Consider the following 26,222-nt stretch of genomic DNA (forward strand, 5'->3'; position numbering starts at 1 on the left):
TGCTTCAGACTACAGGTATAATTCTTTTTCCCCTGAATCCTCCATTGGAACTTGAATTTAAAACACAGTTTAACTCCTCAGTATGTGAAATCTCACGGCCACATTAATCAAGAACATCTGAAGCCAGGAGAAAGAAATTACTTCCAGTTATGTTGTCAGTGTTATGTGCATAACATTCCCACAGCTGTAGATCCATTGTGCTCCATGTTATAAATAAGAAATCGCATGGTGACAGCTAAAATTCAAAAGCGTTAATGTTTCTCTTTGCAACTTTTTTCAATTTTTTTTCTTCTTTTTTTTTTTTCAGTCTTTTGAGGTTTCTCCCCTTTCCCTCCTAGTAGAAGTTACTTGAAGCAACATTATTGCTTACTCAACTGACATATTTACGGTAATTAAAAAATACTAAATGCCAAGCAAATGTGACTAATGTTGCTATTTGGCAAATAAGCCAGAAACGACTTCTATTGATTCCGAACCAGGCTGTCGTATTTGCGTTAATAAACGTTCCTCCTTCTTCTGCTCATTGTGGTTATCCCAGCGCTTTAGGGAGAAGTCTGAAGGCAGCTCTAAGGACGCGGCCAAACGCTGCCCCGACCTCTGTCGCACACGGCAGCTACCGCCGAAGCAATCGAGTCGCTGAGCGCAAACGCAGCTGAGTCGGGCCCCGTGGACGAATACAAACGAGCTCCCTTGTATCTCTCGCATTCTAGGTTGTGGTCCCTTTCAACCATGAAAAACAGCTACAAATTGTTCCCAGAGCTAAACCACTTAACATCTTGGCACTTGGTTGTTTTTAACTTTGTAACAATAGGCACTGTTCACTCCTCTCAATCTCAGCTTTTTATTCTATAATAAAGCAGGAATACTGATGAAAGGCTAGTCACGGCTTCTCCCCGTGGTATCAGGGTGGTGGCATGTGATGATTCACATGGGGTGTGTTTGATCCAAGAAAGCCCAGCCTCTGCTTATTCTTCCTTTGTTCTGTCATCTAAGGTGGAAAGGCAGAAAGAGATGAGTTGAGAATTTTTTCTCTTTTTTTTTTTCCTTTTTACTATTATTTAGCAGTCGCAGAGCAAGATACATATAAGCAAAACAACAGGGAGTGGAATTCTTTTCTTCAGCACTGAAAATTACAAGACATGCCTTTGAAGCGGGAGATCTGTTTCCTGCAAAGTATGGACATTTTATTCTCATTTGTACATCACTCTTATCCAGCGGCAGGTCTTGCAGTGTATTATTTGCACTGCTATCATGTTGCGTAGCCCTGCAGAGGGTCAGCATTTGCACTTGGTGCTGTACAATCACAGAATTAAAAGATGGTCCCAGCCCCAGAGAGTTTAAATTTAAGCGAGGAGAGAACAGATTCTGCCAGAGGGGGATAAAAAAACCACCACGACAGTACGGGTAAGCACAATAAGCAAGGATCTCAGCACATCCAGCCTAAACCTTTGTCGAGTTTTTCACAGGGAAAAAGAGTTTTAAGGAAGGATTTGAAGGGGGATAATTAGATAACTCTGTTGATGCCACTGAAGTTCTTCCCATAAAGAAAACACAAAGACGCTGTTCTGAAACTGTAATGAGCAAACCAGAGATGACCAGCATCTTTAGCAGAGAAGGAGCTGGCCTTTTGATCCTGAAGTGAGAGGAAACAGTAAGGTGGTTTAGGCAGGAGGAGGGCTTTAAGGGAGGCCAGCAGCTCGTGCTCCATACGGGAGAGAAGGGGGAGCTGCGGGAGGGGCACAAAGACAAGGGCGACACAAGCAAAGCAACAGGCTCGGCGAATTGTTTTCGCAACAGCACTGTTGATATTCTTAGTGGGGAAGAAAAATCCAAGTGCCAGATTCAGAAAGCTTTTCTACTGGTTCCCATCAGTATGCAGCTATTTCTGATGCTATGCCTTTTTTATTGCTGGGTTACGCAGTAGCTGCATATGCAAAGCCCATGATCGCTTCTGCAGTTCTCCCTCTGTCCTCGCACACTCACTGGGAGGATTTCATAACTAATTCCCCCTCGGCTTTTCTCCTTACCTGTTTTCTGCTGTTGCTAATGGAGTACAATTTCATTCCAAACCCGTACCAGTGTATCTACTCAGAAAGCTTACTGGAGGGAAAAATAAAACCTTTCTAAGACAAAAGTCTCTTTTGTAACACTGTCCTGACTGTGACCTGATGAAAGGTAGCACGTTCACCCACATGTGCTCAGGTTGTTACCCACTGCAGGACACTTACCTGTTCCTTGAGCTCAGCAAGCTGACTGGAAAGCTGTTTTACAAGGCTCATGGTTGACTCCAGCCTCTCTTGCAGGTTCCTGATTTCATTTTGCTCACTGTCGCCTTCATTGCTAACCAGGGACATGGCTCTCATCCGAGGGAACCAGTCCAAATTCTTCTCCTACACGGGTATTAGAAAAATTAGTAATGTTAGTAGGGGTTTACGCAGCGCCGCTAAGCTGAGACTAGAGAACGAAAACTCAGAAGGACTTCTACTCAGTGGATGACACACAGCAAGTGAACTTAAGAAGCAGTAAGTTCAGAAAGTATTTTACACAAGCATTTTTATTCTTGGTTCTCCTTAGCTACAAAGAAGGCACCAACTGCAGAATCTTGGTTCCCCACAGCTGCACCTGTATTGCAGCGTGGGCAGCGTCGGCACATTCATCCACGGCTCTGGCATGCAGAAACGCCCACTGGGTCAGCTCTGGGGAGACTTCTCTGGTACACTAGCACCAGGAAAGCCTGAGTGCTCCCTGCGTTTTGCTCTTAAGTGTATGCAGGGACACATTTCCCCACTGTCTCTTCAGCTTGGCTGGCCTCCATCTGTTTTGGCTGTCCTTGCAGCAATGTCAGCGAGCCAGCATCAGGAAAACAAGACAAGCCAGAGTCCTCTTCAGACTGGCCGGGAGCGTGCCTACTGCAAGAGCAGAGGGACCTTGGATTGAATTCAGCTGCCCACAACAGAAGATCTGGGGTCCTGGGAATGGCTTAGGCTTCAGCGTGCTATTCAGATTGTACACCTTAGGCAAATGCAAGCACAACCCCACGGCCAAAGGCTAACCTGCTAAGGACCAAGCACTGCATGGAATAGCACGGCATTGAGTGTTTCTCTATTCATGGACTCAGGCTATGAATTTAATAATGGTAAAAATACTGTAAATAGATGATACAAGTCAGGAAGGTGCTGCGTGTCAGTATGAGCCTGAATTGTCTCCATGGCTCAGGGGCACAGATATTTGTGTGCAAAGCCTACCAGACGGAGGAGACTGGAGAGTGCGAGCCTAGGAGGAGAGGCAACCATGTGGCAAGCAACCCGATTTGCCTTAAGGCACGAGATGAGGGAAACAGGTCCTGTAGCTGGTGATGCGTTACATCAACGCACCTCTGCCCTCCACCTTGGGGGGCGTGGGAGGATGTGGTTAGATCATATGCATGGTGTTTTGCAACGGGCCCCTACGGACACGTGCACTTGATAACTTTAGAAGAGAAACAGAATGAGCTGGAGTGTGTTTCTTCCAGACTCCTGCACTGTGAATGGCCCCACACAAATAGCACTGTATCGGAAAGAAAAGGAGGAAAAGAGGAGAGGAGGAGAGCAGTAAAAGAAAGGAGTTCTTTCCAGAAGTCCACCTACAAGACTCCTGGCAGGCAAGAGCTGTGCTACTTACGTTGTCTGGGCTTGGTATTTGCTAAAGTTTTAAGCACATCGAACTTACTGTAGTCTCAGACTTTGCCTCACCATGAAAATACAAAAGCCACCAATGATTCTGCAGTATTTACGGCTGGGCAGCCCAGGGCAGCCATACGTGAGCAGGTTCCACACGGGCTGGCCTGGCAGAGCTGAGAGCCCGGGGATGCGCCAAGTGAATACAGCTTTATTGTGCTTCCAGAGAGAGTTGCTTTCAACTATGTAGTGCTCTGCCCTGATCACCAAACCCTTCCCTCCTACAGCAACATGGTCTAGAAACAACCAAGCTAACCCTCAGTAAGCATGGAAGCACTTATGGTATTCATGTTTTTCCACTATTTGCATTAGCCCAGTCCCCTCTGTTACCCTGGATAAGACTAAATGCAAAGCCATAAGAATTTTGGCTTGTTTTCTTCTTTTTAACTCAAAACTTCTAATGAGTTTTCATCCGGCTCTGCAACCTCTGGTCCTGTCGCTAAAACGACAAGATGTTCAGGGAATAAGACCGTGCCCCTCCGTTGCATTTTGCAGCCCAGGGCTCAGTCAGCCGTGTGCGCTGGTGGAATGAGGCCTTTTTCCTCGCTGCCCACTTTTTTGAGCCTCGTGATCTCATTATGACAATTTACTGTGGTTACGCATGATGCCATTTTCAATGGGTCATAACTCATTCAAATCAAAACCTGTTTTCACTAGCTCCGCTGGTGAGCTTGAAAGGAGCGCACGTGACCCTCCCTGCTGGATATCCCCAGCGGACACACGGAGCGGTAGACTCCTATTTCTGCTGCATGCGTTTCTGCTTATAAGACCAGCATTCATCTTCTACGAGTACGCTCCGATATTTATTTTAAATTTATTTTGGCTAGGATCTAGCAGAGCATTCATCACGTGCCTAGCGTTAAGCACAGGTGTACTCATTTATACTAAGCTTAGTTTGTGCACAGAGCCTTTCTGGATCAATGCCTTTTTTTTGCAAAATGTTTGCCAGCAAATTTGTCTGCCACTACAGGCACAGAAAGTGAATTCAAAGGAGCTACAGTGAACAGAGCTGCACTTGTATCTGAATGGTTCCTGGAAAGCTCTAGTATCTGCACCCATTACAGCTCCTCTTGCTTGAAGCACCTGAAGATACCAAACACAAGGCCACATGACCGTAGGAGCCAGCTGAGGGGCTAGGAGCCCTTTTTGGCAAGGCTCGCCATAACGCCAAAGTTTCTAAAACCAGGCTGCGCAGGGAGAGCAATCTGAGACTCCATCATTGCAGTTCTTGTGTTTGCCGAGTACTGCTGCCAGGATTGTGAAATGCACTTTGCTAGTTTTGTTTTCCATCTGCCACTCCCTCGCTTCTCCGGGACGCAAGGCAGAGACCGCCGACTGCCTTGGAAAGATTTTTGTGGACTGACCCTCCACCGCACTGCAGCGTCCAGAGGAACACCACAGAAATCCGTGCGGATGCCAGATGTCCTGGCTCAGTGGGCTTGCCTCTCTCGAGGCTCCCAGTGTCACCTGCTTCCCTCCTCCTTGGCACAGCATTATACTTTCTGGGAAGAGGGATGACCAGGAGCAGGTGAAGACAGGGACAGAGCACGCAGCATGTCACCTGCTGCCACATGACGCTGTGGTGCTGATGGTAGCTCTTCAGCTGGAACCACTCTGAACCACATGCCAGCCCGTCTCGGCCACCACGAGCCCCAGAGTCACGGGAACTCAATGACAGACTCCACTCATTCGCGTGGGCCCAGCTTTGCCGTTCCAGCAATGCTGTGATAATCTCTCCCGAGAAAGAAACCCAGCTGTGGTTTAGTTACAGACTGAGAAAATCTGAAAAACATTTTTTTCCAAAATATTGTGGAGGATCAAGCAAGGACTTGATCCAAGTTCTAAGAGAAGCTGATGGGTTTGCATGGACCGGAGGTCTCATGAAAAGATGCTACTGACTTTTATAGCTTTTCCTAGCAGCAGAGAGGCAGCAGGTCAAACAGCTGACCACAGGTCTCTCACTTGGTAGTCCTAAGTGCTGTGTTGGGTGCAGGCAGGACTTTGCTTCTTGGTTCTCTACTGCATATACATCTAATGAAATCCAGTCCAGCTGTGTATCTTTGTAATGCAAAGTATCAGAAAGATTCAAAATTCAGTAGGTCAGTAGGAAACACATTCTAGCTCGCCAACCTGTCTTTAAGTTAAAAATACTAATACTAATCTAGCTTTCACCGATAGTTCCATTATAGTACACGCAGTAGCTATATTCCCTTGCTGAACTGCATGCTTTTGCCGGTCAATATTATCTTATTTTTTCATTGCATTATGAACTGCAGAACTTTATTAAAGGGCAGCATGAAAATTAGCTCTGGCGCACAGCCCTATTTGCTGAGTCTATACCACAAACAAGCAGCAATTGCTGCTGGGGACAGAAAACTTGATCACAAACCCGCCAGGATCCAGAAGGCAAATTGGACAAGGCTCCTCTGCCGAAAATTTTAGTGATCTGTAAGTGTTCACAGGGGTACAGGCACTCTGTGACTGCTCAGCTATGGGAAAGCTATTTTTACTTCAAGGTAATTGCTTGCCAATTAACTGGAGGTAGTTACCATGTTTGTACAACCCCAAACATTTGTTCTGGGACTTAAATGTTTATGGGCTCGGTCCAGGGTTCACCTTGACCAACTAACACATGTTAAAGCTGTAACATGCCTCCTCTACGCTGCAGGTGTGCTTCTGCTTCGCCTTATTTAACTGGTGCGGGAATGGGATTTTGCAGGGTGTTATCTGTCACGCTTTAGCTATCACTCTTAAAAATCCAACCATTTTGCCCAGGATAGAGCTCACTCAGACATTTTGAACCCAGCCTGGAACCGAGCAGCAATTTGGATGAGGGAGGTAGGCTGCTGGCAGGGAGCAGGGCAAACCTCTGCAAACAGCTGTCACAGGACTCAATCAACAGCCACCAGGTTAGCGCGAGAAGACATAACTTGAGCATAAATGAGCTCACAAAGGGTGAGGTATGTGGATGGGATGCTTAAAAACGAAGTAGCTGTCTGGACACAGAATTAATTGTTAAAATGTACTGAAACCTTCTTTCTAAACAACTGGGGCTGAACGCAGCACATTGTTACTGTTATTTCATTCTTGCACAGGACAGCAGCTATTTGCAGCCCAACCGCAGCAGCCCACCTATGGATCACAGCATCTTCCCGCTCCACACTCCCTCCGCAATCATAACGTGTGCCTCGCAGAATTCATATTTAAGCATACATCTGTGTCCAGGGCACAGAGTCAGCCAGACAGGAAGGCTGCAGGGACAGAAAGGAGCCGCAGCCTCCTCTCCGTGAGTTCAGCTTGGGGGGAAAAAAAAAAAAAAAGAAAAAAGGCAGGTGGGGCTAGCCAAAAGGCTGCCGGCCAAAGAGACTGCACACGAGCAGAGCAGACATTTCATGTGGCGATCCAGCATGCTCGCTTCCTCCGTCCTCCCCCCTCGGCTGGCGGGACTCAGCGGGAATCACAGCTCACCCGGGGCGAACACCTCTCTGCAAGGTACTCTGGGTACACCCAGCTGCGAGGTGCCAACGGCTAGGGCACACGCCTGAGAAATCACAGGGCTTAGAGGATTTGCTACTTGCGTTTTCTGAGAAACCTCAAACCCTTCTTCTTGGAGAGGCATGCTCAGAGCAAAAGGCTGTGTTTGCCTCCTGAAGTTTTCTATGCAACTTTCTCTTTCCCTTCTGTGGGCTTTCCAGGGGGAGGGCAGATCTGTGGGCTAAGTCCTCCCTTTGGTAAGACATTGCCATTTTTCTGATTTTGCTAGCTTTGGTTGAGCATGGGTGGAGAAAAGACTGAAGAAATTTGTTTAGAGTTGCTATACTTTTTAAAAAGTCTCTCTCTCGCCATCCCTGTCCTGTTGGCACAGCCAACTGGCTTCAATTGAGCTCTCACGCTGAGCTGAATCCATGCCTCTGGAGTAATTGGCAGAAGGACGTTTCTTTAGAAGGTGCTGGTTTCACAGGCTAGCAGCAAGATGGATCAGCTGCAGCCAGCAGAAAAGACTGGGCTGAGCCTTTAAAAAATAGATTACTAGATAACAATGAGAGAAAATAGGTCAAAGAGTAGGATGAAGGGGATGAAGTAAAGGAGCAAAGGCAGCCTAATGCATACCTTCTGCCGGTGCCACTGCCATGGGCTCCGAGTGCCACGCCACTGTCAGCTGTACCAGATTTTCATTTCCCCAGCAGACTCTACTGCAGTGACTCTTAGCCCTTTCTACCCCGTGACCCCTCATTGCAACATGAAAACAAGCCGTTTCAGGACTTCCCTCCTATCTATTCAAAAAGAAAAGCGGCAACGACTGCTCGTGACTCCTCCTGGGTTGTGACCTCCCCAGCTGCAGGCATCAGAGCAGGAGACGGGCCTCCACGTCCCCCAGCCCACCGTTCCCCTGCCTGGCACAGATCATTCACTCCTTGGTGACTCAGCGAGGCGAGTGAGACGGCTGTCAGGAGGGTTATTTGTTACCCAATAACGAGGCTGAGAAAACGAGTATGCTTACAGCCCTCCGAGCTCCTCAGCTAGATGGTCACTGAAGAGTGCAGAAGAGGAGCACGGACATCGCCGTGAATGCGATGCACAAAGGTGCCTCGGTGTGCTGTGCTGGGCGGTTCGTGGTATCCCACCTTGCGACACACGTTCGTTGGCGTGCAATGAACAGCAACCACCGTGGCAGCCTGGCAGAAGCCTCCTACAGCTTGAGAGAGACTGTAGCCTCTCAAGTGCCCACTGGGGTGGTAAAACCGTGCTGCACTGGCGTTGAGGGGAGCCACCGTCGGTCACCCTGTGGCCTCCAGGCCTGAGGAGCGGCACTGCCGGGAAGCACGGCACAGCTTCACCCTCTGCGACTCAGTTGCACCCTAGGACCCCTGCCTCAGCATGAAGGCAAACAAACTTGTCGGCATTGCTGCTCTTCGGCAGGCAGCTCGTGTCCTTTCAGGCACGAGAACGAACAGGCCGTTCACTCCCCTTTTTTGAGCCAGCACCTTGAATAAATACTTTAGCGCCGGGTACAAAGAGATCTATTTACTGAGAAATTACTCCGTGTGTCTGAAACGTAAATAAGTCCATCCATTCCCTTCCCAGATCTGTTGCCCGTATAAGCAGAGAGTGATCAGTCCAAACGACCTTTTGAAAGCTATTATTTTTCTGCTTAGGGACAGAGTCTGGTCCTAAAAGTCTGTAGTAATGTAGCTCCAATAGCCACCTTAAAAAAGGATTTTAAACATGTAAACTATCTTGTGCTTTAGATGACACACGGCAATAACCACTCTGTGATTTAATCACAGACAATAATAATTTGGTTCAGTGCATGATTCAGCTAATCCACAATTTGATAAATGTTCATCCTAAACTACAAACCCAAATAGCTTTCTGCAAATCCTGTTTGACACTTTAATGTTAAGACTGTATTTGATAAGCAATCTGTGCTGTACAAGAATATAGGGAGGGAAATTAGGAATTGTTATGCATCTATATGCATCCACAACAGTAATTCAAGGAAAATAAAAATAAACCTTGGCAATTACAGATAAATCTTTATGCAACAAGAAAACTCATAGGTCTGGCTGGGTCTGTATTGGATTGACACATGCTACAGCTTCCACAGCTCATGGAAAAATATAGAAATCTGTTTCCCCCTGAAGGAAGGTTGGAACCATAACACAGACCCACCATCTGCTTTAGCAGCGTCATTGATGCATTTACTTTCATTTTAACTTGGCTGAACGTTTCTGAGGGCTGCAACAGCATCTATCACCGTAATTCTGAAGAATTGTGAGTTCTTCGAGACTGATACCCAGGCCAGTCAGTTATAAATGTCTCAGTGTTTCAGTATCAGCATTCCCGCTTGTGATATCCCTGCAAAAATTATGGCGAGGAATGATAATAAACCTCAAATTGTGAAGATTTTTCTCGGGTGCTGTATGTGGCAGTTTCAATACTCAGCTTGAAACTCTGTAAAGGACCCTGCTTTTCCAGGAACAAACACGCCAAAATTTCTGCTTATCCAACACACCTAAGGGACTTGGCATTTACCTCTAAGCGATGGAAATGATCATGAAAATAACTTTTTACAGTTGAGACCTAAGTTTGAATGTGATCTCGCACTATTGTTGTGGGCAAAACCATATGCAAATGCTAAGTACATGAGTCAGCGGCGTGCCCTTACAGTGAGAAAGGCCAACCATGACCTGGGCTGCATCAGCAAGAGCGCAGCCAGCACGTCGAGGGAAGCGATCCTGCTTCAGCCCCGAGCAACTTTACCCCGGAAGGTGGAAAGCAGAAACCGAACTAAGCAGCTTTGTCACCAGCGCACTGAGACTGTACCCTCCGACTGCCCTCCAGGTGGGAACCCGGGGGACCTGCAGGTGTGCAGGGACCGCAGCCAGCCAGGGACTCGCAAGAGTTGCATGGCACAACTTTTGTGTGCTTGGAGGGCCTAAGCTTGTACCCCACCCCAGCACTACTCTCCTTGAAGCCACGTTTGCTTCCTGCGTCTTCCCGTCCCTGTGGCACACGTGCATTTCTCAACTGTTGATTTCTTCCGCTGTTTCAATCACTCTCTGCCGCCTTATCTCTATCACAACCCTGAGAATTGATATTCTCCTCTGCAAATCTTCAAGAATCCCAACACTACTATCTGAAGCTAGTATTTGATGCTTAATATTTGTGCCCTTAAAATAGATATAATTATAGATTTGTGCAAAACACAAGTTTATTTTTCCACATTCCTGTGTTTTTATGTTGTTAGTGGTTACGGGACATGCTTTAGGAAAAACACTTCAGATTATTCATTTAAAATAATGAAATTATTTCTGATATAATCCCTGGATCTTGTGCATAACGAAACAACATCTGGTACAGAGATTAGAAAATAAATGTTCTTGGCTTTTTTTTTTCTTTTGTTAAACAGATGTTGTTGATACAAAACGCAGAACTGTAAATCATAGCCTGCATGTGGACACAGACTGTCACTACTGAGCAGAAATTTACTGTGGCTAGATAGAGATTTGAAACAGCAATGAATCACTGGCTTAGTAACTTTATTCACGTGGGTATGGTTTCAATATTCTGACATTAAGTGCACATGTCCTTAAAAAAAAGAACCTTTTAATGGCAGCATGGGAGGCTCTGGTTTAGTTCCAGCTGTCTCGTTGGTGGAAGCACAGCGTAATGCAATGGCAGCCTCTGCGCAGAGGCACCTGGCAGTTCTCGGTCTCCTCTTTTGCAGCTCGTTGGGGTGCTGCTATTGAATCCTGCAGGCTCGGCTCCCCCAGTGTTGAGAGCGGCCCCTCTTAGTGCCACACCGTGTAGGGCATCCCTGCCACAGGAGAGGGGCTGAGCTGCTCATGCAGCCCCACCACCGCCACCAAAATGCCCGCAGCGGTAACTTCTTTCTCCCTCTCCTTCCCCCGCTGCCCCTGACATCGTTTCAGCAAATTCACCATCCGTTTGCCAGACTGGCTCATGCCTAGCTGAATGGTGACGATATTTCTGCTTCCTGTTGACTGTGTTTAAAGTGAACAGCATTACGATGCTTCTCCCGCCCCTTGCCATTCCTATCAAACTGCTTGCACTAGCACGCTAAAGCTCCCCTTCTCCTGTTCTTCTTTTAATATTGATTTTCTTTTGCAAAACATGCCAGCAGGTGCACTCCAGATACTGAACTTCAGACAAAAGCCAATGGCACTAATCCCACTGCAATGTAACCATAGCCTACAGTATCATGCCACTGCTGGGGACAGAGATGCTGTCTGCTCCTTAGAGACATAACCATTCAGCTGGTCAGGACACCACAAATTTTGACCTGTTTTTGTCAATGTAAGTGCTGGTTTGATCCAGTGGATCAGGGTCTAACTCCATGGTTAAACCCCAAACCATGACCTCTACTTCATATCTTTTGCAGCACAGGATTCAGGGGCATACTTGTTGAAATTTATGGGTTTTTTTCACATTTAGCTTTAATTCTCTGGTCCTGTCACCTTCTATTTTGCAAGTACTGTCCATTTCCTAGCTTTAGCTTCAATTTGGTGTAACAGAATCTTTGGGAAATACAAAGACTCAGCTGGAGATTCATTTTTCAGAGGCTCAGGACTTGACCTTGTTTTCAGCTTTACACAGGCAGAGCTTTGCTGATTGCAGCGCGATTGTTCTGGTTTAGGATACTGCCAGAGTTGAGGCACTTTGAATCCTGATCTGAATGTTCCTGCTTTGGGCCCATTTTGACTCTGATATATTTTGCACATGGTGCGGTATGAAAGGACAATTTAAAGAACAACATTTTCTTTTAAAATTAATAAGAATTATTACCTATCACCAATGGGCTATAAAGAACTGGTTTTTTAAGCAATGATATAATCATGCATATACCATACGCGTGCATAAATGCACATACTTGAGTATCAGTCAGAGGAGAGGAAAAAGATCCAGGTTTCTCTTTGAAGCGTCTCTTGACAAAACACCACCAAGCAACGGCCACCTTTCAGCCTTATGGGCCTGAACGCTATCAACCTGCTCTCAAATCGCTTGCTCTGTTCAAATGCTTGCCCACGGGTTTTGTACGTTCCTCTGCACGGCGAGCACAACTCCTTGCCTGCGCAGACACGATGGCCAAGGAGAGGCCCCTTGGCAGGTCTGGCTGTGGCTGAGTGAGAGGCAGATCCCACAAGGTGCCACCTGCCTACTGGGAAGCACAGAGCACTTTTATTCCCTTTGGGAAATAGGTGGAAACAGCGAAACTGGGCCCTCAAGGTGAAACGTCTATTCGTTCAGGTTCCTGTCTACTGTGCGCTGTTTTCAGAGGCTGCAAGCATAGATCAATACAAGAGAAAAACACCATGATACTTTGTGAACCTTTATCTGCCTATACTATATTTTCATTTAGTGCTCTTACTCGCACTGCTAGGAAAATATTGAAATGGATCCTCTGTACAGATCTGCTTTTTCTTTTTCTTTGTTTTTCCAGCCCTGCATTCAAATATGGTTTGCTCTGTTCAATTAAAATGCATTTTCTCTTGAGAACAAGCAGATGATCGGTTTCACAAACCTGGAGTTACAATTTTCCTTCAGCAGCACCCAGCAAAATGAAAAACAGAGACAAAACATTTTAATCACGTGTGTATAAAATACACAGGGTTCATTAAATATGATTTAAAGTTGTCTGTTTGTTTTGGAGACTCTTTAAAGCACCCCAAACTCACAGAATTGTAATGTGATTCCTGATCTATTGAATTTTGTAGGATGGCTGTAGTGGGTTCCATTATATATAAATTGGATGCAGCCAATTTACAATCTCCGATATATACTTTTATCTCAAAACGCCCTGTGAGGCAATTGTGTAAAGTACTTTATCAGGGATTGTTGTTGGTAATATTGCAAGATTTCATGATGTAAAAAATACATCAATGTCATTTAAATTGAACAAAACTGTTCCTGTTTTTTCCTGTAGAGCATTTTTAACCATCTTCTCAACAAATTTGTTCAATAAATACTGTATGAAACAAACATTTTGCACTTTGTCCCACAGATACAATTTGCCAACCTGATTGATTTCTTTCTCTACAACTAATCTGATTTCTTTAGGCTATATATCTTCTCTTTTATTAAAGATGATGCAATCTTAGCTTTTTATCATACACACATGCACCACACTAAAAAGAGAGAAGATTCCATGAACTAGCCTTGCAAGCAAAGAGAAACACCTGACACAAATCTCATAAAGCTGATCCCAAAAGATAAATGGCACAATGAGACCAAAGTTATACAAGTTCAGAAACTTATCCATGCAGAGTAATATGGGCTGGTGGGTTTTTCTTCCCATGACAGATACAGAAAACAATTTCATCATATCTATAACACCTTCTAAAACAAGCTCACGCTAATGTTGCACCCAACTCCCCCAAATCTTGCTGTCTCCGAACTGTAAGAACTCAGAAGCAGAACTACATTTTTTGTAGCCTTTCCCTGTTTTACTTCTTGCAGAATCTCACCACTATGTTTTGAGTCCAACCAAAGTTACGCTTATTTACTTTTAAATGGTGTTCCTGGTAAGGCAGCAACCTTGGACTCATCTCCCTGTTCTTTTACTAATTGCCCTTAGTCTTTGGGCAAACCCGTAGTCCTTCCTTTCCTCAGCATCTGCAGTTATCTGCCTTGGCTGTGGACAGTTTTGGAGTCTCTTTCCCATTCAAGAAGCCAGAAGCTTAGTACCACTGTAATACAAAGAACAATAATTGTTTTCAAATGTTGCAATAATATTCTCAAACAGCATTGAAGTGTTTTGTGTTTGTTGCTTCTCCCATAGTGCAAAATCAAATTATTTCAGTTTACACGCTTTGGGATCTGCTCGTTACATTGTTCCTCTGGGGTTGAACTTCTTATCGCTATCTGTGACCCCAGTTAAGGTCCAGTTTTCATTAGGCAAAGCCATACACAGCCAGTCCCAGGAGAATTGAGGCTCTGTTACTGCCAGGATTTTAAGCGCAACAGTAGGTGCCTATCCAGTGCCTTGGAGAGCCTTTCCATCATTTGAAATCACAGAATAAAGATCTGCCCACACACAGATCCATCTCAGGCCACATGCTTCTTTAACAAAGGGATAAAGGATGGCTTTTGCAAACTGCCTGGAAAGTTAACAGCTCTAGTCTCTGGCAGGTCAAGGCGGGAGTGGATTCCAGCAGGGAACCACAGCCCGTGTCCTGCCAGCAGCACTGCTTGGCTTGAGGGCGCTCCAGCTGGAACACCTCCACTCCATGTTCGTGGGGATGTGCAAGTTTCAAGGAACACAGCCTCATGTCCAGACCCCTCCTCGAGTTTTTAAGGCCAGCAGCAAACAAACAAACGGGAACCCTACTCGGCTCATTTATTTTAATTTGCAAATTGAATGAATTGAAGTTGGAAGGAGGCTGTGACTACACTGTATTATCAAGGCAGAACCCATCTTTATAGCAAAATCGGTCTTCAGAGCCTAAATACTGGTCAACAGACAGGTGGCCAAATCTTTCAAACACAGAGGAAATCAAGCTAAGCTTACAACTGAGCCACAATACCAGAGGGTCCAAAAAGACTAGGGCTGGGTAGTTATCCAACCACTGATTCCAGACCTCGGGGGTAAAACCCCCAGATCTCAATGAATATACTTTTGGGGAGTTTTAGGCTCCACTCTAATTTGCAATTACATTACAGCTTTTTATTCAGAAGTGATTTCAAAGGAAAGAGGAAAACAGACAGGGTTGTGCTGGTGCTGGGACCTGTCCCTTTAGGAGTTAACAAGAACGTGAAGGGCTGAGCACCGAGGCAGCAGGGAGAAGGGCACTGCGCAGTGGCACGGCCATTCCCTCAACGATTCAGCTAGGGGGATGAAGGTTATCACCATACCCTCACTACGCACAGCAAATCTGCCTGTGCTGCAGCACCTGCCGTTGATACCAATCTTTCTCCCGCTCCAGCTAATGGCATCATTTCTAAGGAGGCAGGATCAGATCTGTGGTTTCCCGTTCAAGCAGCAACAGGATAATTAATTTTGCCTGTCTGGAAAGAATGTATATAAACTTAAAGCCACTAAAACCTCAAGCTTTTACAATGAGATACCAAATGAAGCCCACCTTTCCCTTTATTTACCCATACCTCACACATCACCTAGCCAAGCAGGCCAACTAAATTATTTATGGTGGACCAAAAAGCCCATTTCTGGAAGATGCAGAGCCCTTGAAGTAGAAAAGAAGATGCTCAGCTCTCTTGTAGAATAGGAGCTTTGTGCAAAGACGCAAAGTCCTCATGTGATGTTAACTTTTCATGCTTTGAGCAACACACAAATGAGCAGGAAATGAGCTAATTAGGCACGTTACTGTAATTGCTTATTTTATGAAGTGGAGAGGGAGGTGTTCAGCACTTCTATAAGATAATAATGTAGAGGCAAAATTGTACAGAGAAGCAAAAATAGCAATGGGCTACCTACAGAAATGAATGTTATTTTTGAACAACAGGAAGAGCAACAATCGAAAAATAATTCAATACCTAGCAGCAAGTAAAACAGTAATGCCTCAATATATTCTGTATATGTAAAGCTGGATAACACTTGAGTATATGAGGGGAGAGGGACTTCCCCTCATATACCCAAGCAGTGGTTGAACCTGTGCGAAGCACAATTCCAGCTCTATTTTAGTGACTCTGTATCACCTCTCAATAGCTCTGAGATCCTCTGTGAATTTGAGGCAGGCCTTGATGCAGAAAAAGGACTTTCTCTGGGACCTGGTGCACCTAAACTGAAGCCCTGAACTCCCTGCAGGGCCTGTGTCCGTGTGGAAGGACACAGAGAGCTGCACTCTTGCTCGCTGTTCTATTTTGAGCACAACAAAAAATGGGAGCAGTAAATCATCTATTTAGGTATATTTCTTTAATTGCTTATTTTATGAAAACCCAACTGTAGACAAAACCGATGTTTTATTTCCTAGGAAATTAGCCTGTCAGAGAGATCTCAGATCTTACTTAGCAGCCGGCTTTTGTCCTCTTGGTATTACTGCCATGGTAAGTAATTACTCATAATGTGACATGCATCATATCAGTCTTTTAAAAGTAATTACAAAAAAGTTGCATAGCTTAATGATATGTACATACATCTCATCCTTGCAAGTTTTGCTTTGATAACATCTGCTCGTTTTTGGAGGAAGGCCAGTTTTAAAAAGTAAAATAAGTCAGTCCTAACAATGGGAACATTATTAGCTTCCCAAAAGTTATAAACTCCATGCCCCACTCCAGCAGGGCATTTGCGTGCACAAGTCCTGTAAGCATTTTCAAGTCTGTGAGTTGCCAGATCAGAAACTTCATGTTGAACTAGAATTTATGATAATGAGGAAGCCTTAAAAATACAGTTTATTTATAGTGAGCCAGTTTAAGAACCGCAGCTCCCTGTCCCTGGCAGATTTAGCTGTAGCAGTTGAAGGGGTCACCCCTATCAGCTGTGTGCCCTTTCTCCCTGCTGATATTATCCTACCTATAAAGAGGCAGCGGAATCAGTAGTGTGTCCTCTCCTCAACCAGTGCAGTTCAGACTGGCGTGACTTCAATGGCCATCAATTTTCACATTAGTACTCCGGGCTGCGAACTGCAGAAGCTCAAGAGCGAACAAACACATCGCTTGTCCTCCCCCCTCTGCTATTGTTGTGGTTAATTGCAACAGAAGGGTATGGTGGACATCTGGGGGAGGAAACTTCTTAAATTATCTAGGGTGAATCACCAGAATGCATGTGAAAAACACCCGGAGTGTCTTCCTGACAACCACAGAGTCCCTTCTGCAGCATTCATGTTACTTTGGATTGATATTTCTCTGGTTTAGGTCATTCTCTCTACCTGTACTGTTTAGCAATCCTCAGATGTAATAAGAATATCTCTTTAATAGACTATTGATAAAAATTAGCAGGGAAAACTTTTGCCCCCAAAATTCAAAAAGACAATAGATAACAGAATAGAAAAATCCTGGATGTCAGAACTTTTTTTCTTCTCCAAAGAAGTTATATTTTAAGAGCCGAGGTCAACAGCCCTCTTAGTACATATTATTTTACTACATTCTTTGACAAAAATCGACAGCGGTAAAGAACAGCTTGTTCCACTAACCCTGCTCCTCCTTGCCTGCCTGCTGTCAGCATGCTCTTCCCCTTTCCTTATGGCACTTTTTCACTGCCTTCACCTCGCCTGTCTGTGTTTCCTTTGGACCTGCCTCCTCTAGAGCCGGGGTTCCCCGTGGTTTGCTCGGGGACGGACACTGAATATGTTGGACATCAGGCTGGGGGTGCGCACCAGGATTTGGCATCAGTGAAATGACTTTACGTTCACTAACTAACCCCAGGACAACCTCTCACTGCCCCAAGGTGTGAAAAAACAGGCAGCCAGGCTCTCGACCCACAGCTGTCGGGCTCTGCAGGCTCTGCTTGGCTCATGCTTTTGCTGTTTTGACAGTCAGCTACTTCTGCTGAGGTTGGCTAAAATGAAAAAAAAACCCCTTTGCAGGCCACACACGGGTGTGCCAGGGACTATATGCAAGCAACTCCGGCTCCAGGAGGGAGCTTGTCCCCTGTCCCTGCTGCTACGCTGGGGGGTCACAGCCACCTGGAGCGACTCTGGACAGGACCTCGCAGCACCACTGCTGAGACCTGAACCTGGGGAGCAGCTACGTGCCGCCACGGCTCACATCACACCTCCGCTCGCTCCCGAGGTGGGAGCACGGCAAAACGCAGAGCAGCGAGGCAGGAGAGAGAAGGATGCTGAGGGAAAAGCGCTTGCGCTGCCCAGCACACAGCATGGGCAGAATGACAAGTATTGTGAGGCTTCTCAAATGCTCATTTGGCATTACTCCCAGTGCTGCTTTTGAATTTAATACCCACTTCTGGGTATATAATAGAAAAAGGTGGCAAAACCATGAGGCTGGAGGTAGGAAGAAGAGAGACAACAGCACCAGCTCAAGGGAGCGCTAAATTCAGATCTATTTTCAAACTTCAGTATTTTAAAAAAACCAACCAAAACAACTAGAATTTTTCAAAATGGGGAATGCATTTTTCCTCACGACATGGAAATGGCCATAAGATTTGGTAAATACTGCTTTTATTTAATAATTTAAAACAAAAAATAACAAAAAAAAGCTGATACCTTCAAAATATTTAAAATGAAGTAGTTAAAATATTTTGTCACATTACCAATGACAGGTCATTGCTGTGACACCAAAGTGCTTTTAAAAGAACTGAGTAAGAAAATCACTGTTCAGAATTTCAGGCTGGTGTTGCTCGACCTGTCTCTTCTACTTCGTCCTTATAATGTTGATGGGAATTTTGCTTTTGATCTTCTACTTTTCCTTATAATGTTGATGGGAATTTTGCTTTTGATTTCAGTGGAGGTGTTGGATCCTGAGTAGCCTGAAGAGAGACTTAAGATTAGGAATTTGCCTTTCAGGAGGTATACATTTACAGATGAAACAAGATGTAAAGGAATACTTTTAAGATACTATCATGGTATAAAAGGCTCATGGTCCCAATGACCACAATGGCAGGAGAACAGAACCTTTAATTTCCCACCAAAGATTGCCTTGCTTTAGGGAGATGGTCTAACGCGTAGCAGTATCCTTCACTTAAGATTAGGAATTTGCCTTTCAGGAGGTATACATTTACAGATGAAACAAGATGTAAAGGAATACTTTTAAGATACTATCATGGTATAAAAGGCTCATGGTCCCAATGACCACAATGGCAGGAGAACAGAACCTTTAATTTCCCACCAAAGATTGCCTTGCTTTAGGGAGATGGTCTAACGCGTAGCAGTATCCTTCACTCTTATGAACACAGGCTGGTTTTAGAGCAGTTTTCAGCTGATTGAGGAGTTAAGTAATTGCACCAATTACATCCAATTACATAATTAGAGTAAATAAGTAATAATATAATTAGGTGCTGTAATTATGTAGTTATGACAGGTAGCACTAATGCTGATAAAATCCATTACAAAACTTGCTAAGAACTGTGGACAGGGCACATGAGAACAAAACTTTTAGGGCTTCGTTTGCTAAAGTCTTTCATTCTTCCAATGGACAAAATAATTAATTTAATTACTATGCCAATAGCCTTTTATTTTTGCAAATGAATGGAGACACAAATCATAGGCTAGTTCATATCTCTCTGTTTTGCTGCAAAAAATTCAGTAACCATCTACATTTTTTGCCTCCGTTTATCTATTTGCAGCTACTAAAGCCTAGGTGAAATTTGCATGTACAAATTGCACCTCTGAAAAGAGAAGTCTAAAAATTTGGACGTTAACCTTCACTGCTCCAGTTATTGCATTAAACTGTCTCCTCTGACAAATGGACACAAGGAACATTCAAAGATTGCTGTATCGATGTAATACAAGTTATGTGCATCTCTCTGGGTTTGCTAGGGATGGTATTTCTGGTCAAATGCATCAGGTAAGTTTTTTTCTGCAGGAATGAAATTCAATAGGGGAATCATTCATGCAGCTTCTCAGTGCAAATGCAAGGCATGTAGCCAGCTTTTCAAAGTTTCTGTCTTTTTAGATATTGTATAATACCTGTCTGACTTTATAAAAGAGGCCTGGATAACAAACAAAAAATAAAACCTACTGCCCTGATTTAATATTCATTAATATTTCACCCGATAACTGATATAAGATTGTGTGCAAGAAGAATGGGCATCACTGGAAGATCTGAAGTGCTTTATTCCCACCAACATCTCCATAAAGTAACTGTCTGAAAAGCTAGAGGTGTATAAACTGTGTGTTGTTTTACAATATATTCTATGCTTGATGCTTTTTTCTAAAAAGAAAAAAAAAAAAGAAAAAAATAATACCTTGCTTTATGAAAGCTGGATAGCTACTGATCACTTGTGTCACTGCTCAGAGCAGTATGCTAAGCACTGAAGCAAACACAGAGCTTCTGGGAAAATCAAAATCACAGGGAACATTAGGAGTTTGCAGCCGACGTCCACAGTCCAGAGGAAGAAAGCAAAAGAAGTTCTCTGCCCCAAGGTCTTTTGAGGCCAGGCATGCAAGATAACGGGAATGCCTTGAAACAAGCCACCCCTGGAACAGAAATACAAGTGAACTTGGAAACCTGCAAAAATACTGCCTGTGAGTGAGGGGTGTGTACAACATCACCTACAAGTTTCTTTCCCCCTCTTGAACTGGAAAACTGGGAAAGTGAAGTTAGATGTGTAAATAATTCCCATTCCTTTTGGCACCCAGCCTTTCAAATAATATTCCAAAACAAGAAAACCATAGTATTCCTGTTTTTTTCCAGTTGTGCTATCAGCAAGCCTTCAAACCAGATGCTTCAGTGTTTGCTGGACAAATGATAGATAAAAAAGACTGAGAGTCATAATGTAGACAGTCATATTTTTGGGTCCTGATGGGTCTGGGCAATGGAGAAAAGAGACTATCAGAAATTGTATACGTTTTCCCTGGTGCTTAGTTAATACTAATAAGCACTCCAGTGTTACTTTTTGCAATACTTTGCAAGATAGTAGTAGACAAGTACAAATAATAATTGGTTCCTAACTACAGCTGTAGGGGTAGTGAGGATGATAGTTGGAGCTAAACTCTACTTTCTATTAAAGAAGTTACTGCAGCATACTCCAAAATTTTGACCTATGTGTATTTAAGGATGGATCTGAGCCTTGAAGATTGGATTTGGGTAGAAATTCTCTCTAAGTAATCCGGCTGTGAAAACACAGAATTTGGGTTTGATCCATTAAAGCTACAGAAGCAGCCATAAAAGACATACCTAATCATAATAAAAACTAGTAGAGCTAAGAGAGCTTTTCCAGGAGTATGATTCCTGGATTTTTTTCAGCCATATTCTGTATCACCTGAAATATAAAATCTCATTCCACCTTGTCCCCTTCAAAGAGGTCCCGAGACTGCCCTGTTCTTCCAACCACCCTATTTTTGTAAATATTTGTCGCATTCCCATACACCCCCAGTGAGCCTAATTCAGCAATGAGTCAGTCCACTGGCAAGCCCCAGTTCCCTTGTGAAAGGTTAATTTGAAGTCTGCCTCTCTCGTGCCAGATCCTAACCAGAACTTGGTCTCTTACCAGGGACTTGGTCACCTCTCCCAGCATCACAAGAATGGTCACTCAGCTTTCAGTCCGTCACAAAGTCTCAGTCAGCTTCTCTCTCTGTCTTCAGGACAAAACCCATACCTCAGGCTTAATTTCTGCATGGAATGTACTATCGTGCTGTGTTTGAAACATGCTAAACACATACGCTACATCAGCTCATACGGCTGACAGCTGCAAAACTACCTCCGAGTGTTTTCCTTTTGACTCTTCTTTTGGTCATAAGCAAAGCTGTATCTCTAAATCTCTTCTTCCAGTTGAGTATCATACTTCCAGAATAGTCCACTCTTCCAGTCAGATTATTTTCTTTCATTTCTTAATATTCTTTGTACCATGTGGTATACAGTAATCTCTCTGGCTCCAAGAGAAAGAGTCCTTTTTTGTTCACTTAAGCAGTTCCAATTGCTTCTGCTACGCAGCACTAGTATTTCTGCAGCACACCTTCCCTAGATTTTGTACTGGGGAATTTAAACCACATGAAGATACAATCCCCCACCAGCCACTTGTTGTTTGTTCAAACATTTGTTTCTCTTTTTTTCCCCCCACTCCTCCATTCCCTTTTCCATTCCATGTAAGCTTTACATTTCTAGGCCCATATGTACCTTTCCCATCATCCAGAACAACCATTAACTTTATATATACCCAGGGAAAAAACAAGCCTTCCTTCAGAGGGCTTAATAATTGCAAAATCTGGATTACTACTAACCACTTAAACCACCAGCATTCTGCCACAGAGGAACAGGGGCTTTGAGAAATCAGTTCAGTGCTTGAGGTCACATGTGTTTTAGTGCTTTTCTGTTAATATTTTAGATATTCAAACAGGAGTTCCCACCATTAATGCAAATGCAAAATACATTAGTGAATTACATCAGAAAAGTCAAACCACTGCTGCCACAGGATGAATACACTTACTATGAATATTAATGCATCCCTTGGAATGAAACATTAATACTTAACATACATACTCGCAAAGTGTAAAATCATACAAACATTGCAGGGAGAGGAAGAGGAGTAGAGAAAGAATAGACAAATGAGACAAGCCCTAGAGTCTGGAGATATTATTGATTCCACGAATTAAAGTGCATTTCTGAAATAAGCTAAAATATTTTCATGTGTAAGAGGACAACTTGCCACTATGGATAATTTCTTGTAATGGAACACAGGATACAAGCATTTATTTTAGTTTTTCTGTCTCACCCATCATACCGCAGAAGTGTAGATCCATTACTGCCTAACAGTGTAAATGCCCTGAGCTGTGCAATGAGATTGATGGTTCCAAATTTCCATGGACATAGGCTGTTCCTCTGTACCCGAGGACTGAATTCCCATCACCTGCCACACCACCTTCCCATGTAGTGGTAATAGCACTTACAAAAGCTCCATTTCATCGCAGCATTCAAGCATGTGCTCCTGTTTAAACATGAGCCGTTCCACTAATGCAAGTTCTTCAAGGGAAGCTCTGCGTAAGCCTGCGCAGTGGGTGGGATTTGTCTCCTCTTAACTTTAGCCAGCTCCCAATTAGGCATCTTGTCTAAACTAATCATTTAGGCTCTTAATGGAGTGAGAAAAGCAATGCCAGGGTGAGTCACCTCAGCTATCCTAGACACCTGTCTTAAGGCAGGATATATAACCCAGCTTTCTGCAGTGACACGGCAGGGAGCTGGGATCGATTTAAACCAGGTGCCTGACTTGAAGACAGCTGAAGTTAAAGGAGAAGAATCTTCCCCTTGGCTAAACTGAGGTACTAAATTAAAAGGGCACCCAGCACTTCCCTAGTGAGGTTGGGTAGTATGTACAATCAAAGGCTTGATGAAGGATAACAGAGCAGATACTCTCAATAAGAAATGTGGCTCCAGAAACGCATAAACAGCAAAGCTTGATGCGCGTTTGGTTACACCCTCCTCTGGGATTCAGACACATGCCGACTCTCCAACCACAGACCCTGAGCAGTGCAATACCTGCCAGGAAGTCCATGGGAAGAAAATGCTGCACCAGAATATCCCAACAGGTAGGAAGAATTCCTCAAAAATGAAGCCCCAAGCCAAGGCAGCCTTGATAATCCATCCCTCTCTCTCACCAGAACGAACCTTCTTTGGTAGCAGGCTGGAAATGAAATGTAATTGAACATCTCTGCCCCAGTATCATCAAATTTCTCTCTCTCAATCCAAGTCATAGACTCACTGCTTCACGAGGCAGTGTCTGTAGCTCTTCAAATCCCTGCAGCAGCTCTTGGTCTTTTCAATAGCTTGTTCAGAGCAGTCATAGGAGAAAAGCATTAGCCCTCAACACTGACCCTGCGTTTCACTGTTCAGCAGGAGACGTTATTTTTCTGGACAGCAGCCCAGAGATACTGGACAAAGCCGGAGCAGCAGCAGATGTTATGATGCATGCTCTTCTGCCCCTGGTTCGGCTAATGAGGCAGCAGAACCCACAGAGCATGAGAGCACGAACGCCAAACTGGAGACTGTGGCCTGTGCCTTCATCTTTTTCATTATGTTTAAGACTGGGCTTTGTTGCAGACTGTCTAAGACTCGTGAAAAGATCTTTAAAAATACAGATCGATGCCTCCTATTGTTCAGAGAGAGGGAAAAAGAAAGATATTCTCTGCTCTAGCTGCAAGGAGCATCTCTCAGTTGCATAAAGCACGTGCCCAAATTGACTTACCACAATCATTTGCGCCACGTAGCTCTCCGGGCCAGTGTATTCAGTTGGATCTTTAACTTTGACAAGAACTATAAAGTACAAATAATGCCACATGTTGTGCTCTGACTTTATATGCTCCTCAAACGAAACAGTCTTGTTATCAAATTTGTCTCTCTCCAGTCCTGCAAAAAGACATGAACGTAATGCAAAAAAATAAACTTCAACATAAAAATACCCAAATCTGTTAAATATGTTAGAGAAAGGAACCTAACTTAATTTAAAGGATCATAAATTTGAAGGATCTTAATTTAAAAGCTATAACCGCATACAGCAACTGCCAGGCAAGAAATACCAGGCCAGAAGGCATTCCTGACAGAATTCTTTCAGCGCAGCATTTATTCTCTTTTGTGATATTTCCTCCTAATAACAATAACGGTATAATAAATATGTTACAGTTTTACAGTGCCTTCTATGCTGAGGGCTATAAAGTGCTTTACAAGTGTTGGCTCTGATTCTTTCTAAATGTATACTGGTAAGCACACAGCGTGCAATCTAGGTCCTGATCTTGCAAAGATTTATGCAGACGTTTAGCATCAAGCATGTGAATAGTCCCACTTAAGCTGCGGTGGGATTGTTTGTGCACTTAAACCTAGCAGCGAGGGTGAGTCTCTGCAGCTTTGTAGTCACACAGTCCTTACAGAGCTGTAGTCATAAGAATTTTTTATTTTTTTCCTGTGACGGGTCAAATCTCTGAAGAAGAATACCACAGTGAGGAAGGACAGGATTCACAAATGTTTCCCTCAGTGTTAAGCTTTCCTCCCTGGATCTCTTGTGGAGCCTTCCACCGACACTACAGCGGTTGTGCTCTGCACAACGTTCATCCCTGTCAGTACAACCATGGAAACAACACCCAGCCTACAAAGAGAAGGTATTTCTAACACTCCCCTAGGGGAGTGAAGGTCTGCCCCTCTTTGTGAGCGCACCTCAGAATAAGCGTGAGTTATCTGTGGGTTTTGTGGGGATGATTTTCATTTAATTCTTTTGTTCCCTGTTTCATATCACCTTCTGAAACAGGCAGATTTTGCTGTTGTTACCCTTCTGGAATGCACTGTGCTGTGAAATAGCAAGCTGTACTTTCATCTGCATCACGCTTTGTGAAATAAAGTCAGCAGCTGCACCATCTCCATTAGTGGTGATGATGCGAGTGTGAGACACGGCTCTTCTCCCTCAGATCCTGGGTGGAGACTGTGCAGCCACCTCTTAAGCAAAGCTAGCTTTTGACTTCTAAACCAAATCTTTTTCCTACTGAGAGGGAATAAATTTGGAACCAAACTCTGACGTTTTTACAGACTTTCCTTGTAGAAGATAACCACCCCTTAGGTTCATGCTTTATTTATTGAGGAGTGGTTCATTTTACTCCTTTCCCCATCAAATGTCTCAATAGCTCAGTAACACCTACCACAGATGAAACAGGTTGTCTTTAGTATTTCCTCCTTTTTCTGCTTTTCACTCCTGAGATCAGCAAATGTATCAATGATGACTCCAAAGATTAGGTTTAGAACAATAATTATGACAATGAAGTAAAACAGAAGATCATAAACAACTCGTGCAGCAAACAAGGGCTCCTGAAACAATAATAAGGTTGCAATAAGATATAAAAATAGCACATCTCTAAAATATTAAACAACATCTTCAAATTCGCTCACGCAAAGCTACGCATCTTTCTTTTTGTATGCCAAATTCTGCTAGCCTTACTCACAGAAATAGAGAGGGACTAAACAACTCGCGCAGCAAACAAGGGCTCCTGAAACAATAAGGTTGCAATAAGATATAAAAATAGCACATCTCTAAAATATTAAACAACATTTTCACATTAGCTCAAGCAAAGCTACGCATCTTTCTTTTTATATGCCAAATTCTGCTAGCCGTACTCACAGAAATAGAGAGGGACTACCTATGTGACTAAGCAAAGAAGATTTGGCTTCATGTGCTCTTATCGCTTTGGGACTCCTGTTGTCCTTTATGTGGTTTCACACAGCACGAAGAAGAGACCAGCATGTGTACCGGCTGCAGTGTAGATGCATTAGTGTAGTGCTCGATTGAAGATAAGTACCTTGCCAGTACAGAACAGGGAGATGCAGTTTCTAGTACCCACTGAGAGCAATGATAGCTCTTCTTAATACTGCCTTGTGGCATACAGGGATATGCTGACGGTACGTCTTTGTGGAATACTCCAGACCGATGCCAAGTTTGCA

At 43.9% G+C, this 26,222-nt stretch overlaps 1 protein-coding gene across 1 annotated transcript in view; it reads right to left on the reverse strand.

Moving 5' to 3' along the window:
• Positions 1–901: 901 nt before the first annotated feature.
• The window catches only part of ITPR2 (inositol 1,4,5-trisphosphate receptor type 2), a 238,969-nt gene continuing 213,648 nt past the window's right edge, over positions 902–26,222 (reverse strand). Inside the window, exons 52-55 of the mRNA XM_019471985.1 lie at positions 25,427–25,592; positions 23,989–24,149; positions 2,229–2,390; positions 902–988 (exon numbers count right to left, since the gene is read on the reverse strand). Of these exons, the coding sequence (XP_019327530.1) occupies positions 902–988; positions 2,229–2,390; positions 23,989–24,149; positions 25,427–25,592 (576 nt within the window). The remainder of the gene's footprint in view (positions 989–2,228; positions 2,391–23,988; positions 24,150–25,426; positions 25,593–26,222) is intronic.

The sequence above is a fragment of the Aptenodytes forsteri genome, unplaced genomic scaffold (assembly GCF_000699145.1).
Source record: "Aptenodytes forsteri isolate BGI_AS27 unplaced genomic scaffold, ASM69914v1 Scaffold241, whole genome shotgun sequence".
Classification (NCBI taxonomy): domain Eukaryota; kingdom Metazoa; phylum Chordata; class Aves; order Sphenisciformes; family Spheniscidae; genus Aptenodytes; species Aptenodytes forsteri.